This window comes from Ochotona princeps, chromosome 9 (assembly GCF_030435755.1).
Source record: "Ochotona princeps isolate mOchPri1 chromosome 9, mOchPri1.hap1, whole genome shotgun sequence".
In the NCBI taxonomy this organism is placed as follows: domain Eukaryota; kingdom Metazoa; phylum Chordata; class Mammalia; order Lagomorpha; family Ochotonidae; genus Ochotona; species Ochotona princeps.
In genome coordinates this window covers 40,669,944-40,674,659 of record NC_080840.1, presented here as the reverse complement: position 1 = coordinate 40,674,659, position 4,716 = coordinate 40,669,944, and the positions used below count along the sequence as shown (strand labels likewise).

The 4,716-nt window shown below is 37.1% G+C and overlaps 1 protein-coding gene across 1 annotated transcript; it reads right to left on the bottom strand.

Moving 5' to 3' along the window:
• Positions 1–3,562: 3,562 nt before the first annotated feature.
• LOC101517801 (oocyte-expressed protein homolog) lies at positions 3,563–3,880 on the bottom strand. The gene has a single exon (XM_012925607.2). The coding sequence runs from the start codon at positions 3,878–3,880 to the stop codon at positions 3,563–3,565; it is 318 nt and encodes a 105-aa protein (XP_012781061.2).
• Positions 3,881–4,716: the final 836 nt, after the last annotated feature.

Here is a 4,716-nt window from a genome sequence, read left to right as displayed (position 1 = left end):
TCTTAAAAAGTCTTATAATATATGTTTTCTATTAATGGATATTTTTAGAGAAATTTCAGGCTTAATGAAAAGTTAAGCAGCTATTAGAGAGCCCATATCCTCCCTCTTTTTCTGACAGTTAGCTCTATTGTCAACATACAGTATTGGTGTGATATATTTGTTATAATTAATGGGACAATATTGGTGAATTGTCATTAACTGACAGAATTTACTCTGTGAGGTATAGTCTATGGGTTCTGAGAGATTTTGCCACTAAGAACCATTTCATTTCTCTAAAACTACACTGTGCCCTCATCCTTAAACATCGGCACCTGCTGAAAGTTTTACTGTGTCCCTAATTTTGCCTTTTGCAAAATGTCACTTGAATGGAATTACACAGAATCTGATCTTTTCAAGCTGGTGTCTTTCATTTAGTAATTTGCACTTAAAGCTCCTCCATGTCTTTCCTTGATTTGATTTTCTTTTTATCACTAAGTGATATGCTATTATATGACTGTACTGTGGTTTATTTATCCATCTAGTCATCTGTTAATTAACATATTGATTAATTCCAGCTTGGGAAATTATGAATGTGAACTTCTGTGTCAGATTATGCAAACTTATTTTTTTATTCATTTGGATGAATTCTCAGTAACCTGATATGATTTCTTAGTAAGATAATTTCAAAAAATCTTCTAAAGTGGACATATCATTTTGCATTAATTCAACAGTAAGTATTTCCAATGTTCTACCATCTCACTGGCATGTGCCATGATAAGATTTTCATAATTTTAACAGGTGTGTCCTGCATGTTACTACTATTCTGATTTGCAATTCCTCAACGACATAATCTTTAGGGTATCTATTCATACGGTTATTGGCATCTGTATATCTTTTTTTGGTAAGGCATATGTTCAAATACTCTAATAAGATTTTATTGGGCTGTTTTGTTACTACTGAACTTCAAGAGTTCTTTGAATATTTCTGATGTAGTTTCTTTATCACTGTCACCCAGTCCATAGAATAACTCCTTGTGTGAGGCCAGCATTCTCTTAACATTAAACTAGTTATTCTCCCACCCCATTTCTATTTACTATAAGAGGAAATAGCAATTTACTATTATTTCTCATTTCATTGTTTGATAGAATGTACTACTGAAACCAGGTGGGGCTGGGGTTGTCATTTCCTAAAGTTTATTAGTTGTTAATTCAATTTCTCCAACAAACTAGATCTCTCACATCGCATATTTCTTCTGAGTTTTGTTTAATTTTACCTATCAAAGGATTTATTTGTCTGAGTTATCAATTTTTTAAATATATAATCATTTGTGACATTCATGTATTGTTCTTTTTTTAAGATTTTTATTTTTATTTTATTTTTATTGCAAAGTCAGATATACAGATAGGAGGAGAGATAGAGACAAAGATCTTCCATCGATGATTCATTCCCCAAGTGACCACAACGGCCGGTGCTGTGCTGATCTGAAGCCAGGAGCCAGGAACTTCCTCCAGGTCTCCCACGTGGGTGCAGGGTCCCAAGACTTTAGGCCTTCTTCGACTGCTTTCCCAGGCCACAGCAGGGAGCTGATGGGAAGTGGAGCTGCTGGGATTAGAACCGGCGCCCATATGGGATCCTGGCATGTTCAAGGTGAGGACTTTAGCCGCTAGGCCACGCCGCTGGGCCTATGTATTGTTCTTTTAATGCCCATGTTGTCAGACTGAATGGCTTCTCTTTCATTTGTTATATTAGTACTTGTGCTTTGTTTGTCTGGTTTTTATTATTATTACTATTTCTTAGTTTAACTATCAATTTCACTGATATTTCAAAGTAATAATTTTTGGTTTTATTGATTTTCTCTACTGATGATCAATCGTCACTTTCACTTAGATATGCTCCAATTTTATTGCTTTTTTCCTACTTGCTTTACGTTCTAATTTTCTTCTTCAGTTTCTAAGGGAGATAATGTATATTTTAGATCTTTATTCTTTTTCAATATATGTATTGACGTTATAAGCTTTCTTTGGAGCACTATGTTCTCTAAATTTCTTAATTTTTTAAAAAAGATTCATCTATTTTATTGCAAAGTCAGATATACAAAGAGGAGGGGAGACAGAGAGGAAAATCTTCCATCTGCTGATTCACTCCCCAAGAGGCTGTAATGGCCAGAGCTGAGCCAATCCAAAGCCAGGAGCCCAGAGCTTCTTCAGGGTCTTCCACGTGGGTGCAGGGTCCCAAGGTTTTGGTCCGTCCTAGACTGATTTCCCAGGTCACAAGAAGGGAACTGAATGGGATGCGGGGCTGCCAGGATTAGAATCGGCTCCCAGATGTGATCCCCATGCATACAAAGTGAGGATTTTAGCCACTAGGCTACTGTACAGGGCCCTACATTTCTTAATTTTGATCAGCTATATTATCATTGAAGTTGATTCAAAATATAGTTTTATTTTTCTCATTATCCTTTTGATCTTTCTGTTCTTTAGGGGTATACTATTTCAAAATATCTAAAGTTTTCCAATTATCTTTCTTGTAATTTTTTAATTCCATTATAATGTGAAAATACATATTGTGTAATTATCATTCTTTGAAATCTGTTACTTCGTGATGCAGACTGTAGTCTGTCATCACAGTGGTCTATGATGAATGTCCCATGCACTTGGAAAACAATGTGCATTCTACTGGCATTGAAGGAAATGTTCTTTATATGTCAGTTTGCTTCGGTTGATTGATGGTGCTCTTCAGCTCAACTATACGTATGGAATTTCTGCCTGCCCAACCTGGAAATTACTGACAGAAAGTTACTGAAGTCATATGTATGAAAAGGACCAGTGGCATAGTAGGGCCACGCTTCTGACTGCAGTGCTGGCATCCCACAAGGCTGCTGGTTTGTGTCCCAGCTGCTCTACTTCTGAAGTCTTAATCAACAATGGAGTTTTTTTTCTCCCTGCACATCTATCAGTTTTGGCTTATTTAGCTGTATTTTTTTAAAACATGTATGCATTAAATATCATGTATTGTTGGATAATTGACTTTGGTGTTATGAATTACTTTTCTTTCATTCTAGATAAATTGCTATTGCATCTTCCTTTTTATTAAGTGTTTGCATGACATGTATTTCTCCATTCATTTACTTTTAGTCCATCTGCATAACCAGATTTCATGTAAACAACTTATAAATAAATCTTCATTTTGCCTCATCTATTTTGGTTTCTTATTTGATATAGTTAGACAGTCACATTTAAGGTAATTATTTAGACAGTTGAATTCATATTTTCCATATTTGAAATCAAGATATTTTGGACAAAAACTACATTTCTTTACTCAAATAACTCTATAATTGCACATTCTCGACAAGGCCGTCCACTGGGACAGAGAAAAAAATGAAGAGATTCGGAGCCTGCTTCTCTCCCACCTCAGCAGCGGAAGCAAGTCTGCTGTGTGAAGCAGTGAGCTGCAGGCGAAAGTACGCTCCTGATGGTCCTCATGTGTGGACCTTCAAAATTGCTCGAGGTGTTTCATTTTCTCAGCTTGTTCACCCCGCATGGTGGCACCATGCCAGGCTCAGAAGAACGCTTTTCACACACTCCTACTGTACCCGGGGCGGTCTGGAGACCGTGATCTCCACTAAGTTCTCAGAATATACAGTGTCCACCCTCACCAGGGCCTGGCTCATCCCCTCCATTTCTGCAATCATAGCTCGGTCTATGCCCAAGATTGTTTCTGTCAGCCCCACGTCCAGGGGAAACACCAAAGGGTGGTTCAGTTCCTGCACTGGAAACCCCCAGGGCTGCAGTGAATGCACAGGGGGTGGCGATAGATGTGGAAATCTCAGTAGATGGTGCAGGCAGTGGAGCAGCTGCGGCCTGTCCTGCGGGACGTCAGCAGCTGTAACACCTGCATCCATGCTGACACAAACAGCCCTAAGATCACATTCTGAGCAGCAAATCGAAAGCTGCTCCACATGAAACTATTTTACATTCATTGAATTTTCTTCTGGTTTTTTCTTTCCTGTGCTCAATTTTCAACAACAAAAACCGGTAAGTCAGGCAAAGAAATAGCAAAGTATAACCCATACAAAAGAACAACTACAGTCAATGGAAATTGTCCCTAGAGAAAACTAGGTTTATTTTACTACTCAGCATTTAACCTAACATGTCAATGATTTAAGAGTACAATTTCTATAGAAATAATGTATGGCAATGTGTCTTGACTGAAGGAGAATTTCAGCAAGAAGAAAATTATAGAACATGGATTCAGGAGATGCTCTTAAGTTGAAACCTATAACTGAAATAGAAATTTCACTACAGAGATGCAGCAATATAAAAGAATAGAAGAAAACAGGAAATGAAGATTATCTAATAAGATTATCCAGCCTGAAGAAAAGAAGAAGACGAAGAGGGTTTCAGAAACAAACAGAACAGAATCTAGCATATTAAGTTGCACATTCTTGAATGCCTGAAGGATAGAAGAAGCTAGGGACAGAGGTAAAAGAATATATGAAGAAATAGAGGCTGAAAAAGCCATACATTAATGAAAAATATTCATCTCAACATCTAAGAAGCTCTGCCAATTCTATGAAAGATAAAGGTTCAAAGAGAAGAATTGTGCTTCCATGGGTCATAGTCAACCTATCCAAAAATAAAGACAAAAAAAGATAATTTTTGAGGACTTACTTGTTTATCCAATGAAATTCAGTTAGGGAAATAAAGAGACAAAGGGTGGAAGAGAGATCTTCCATCT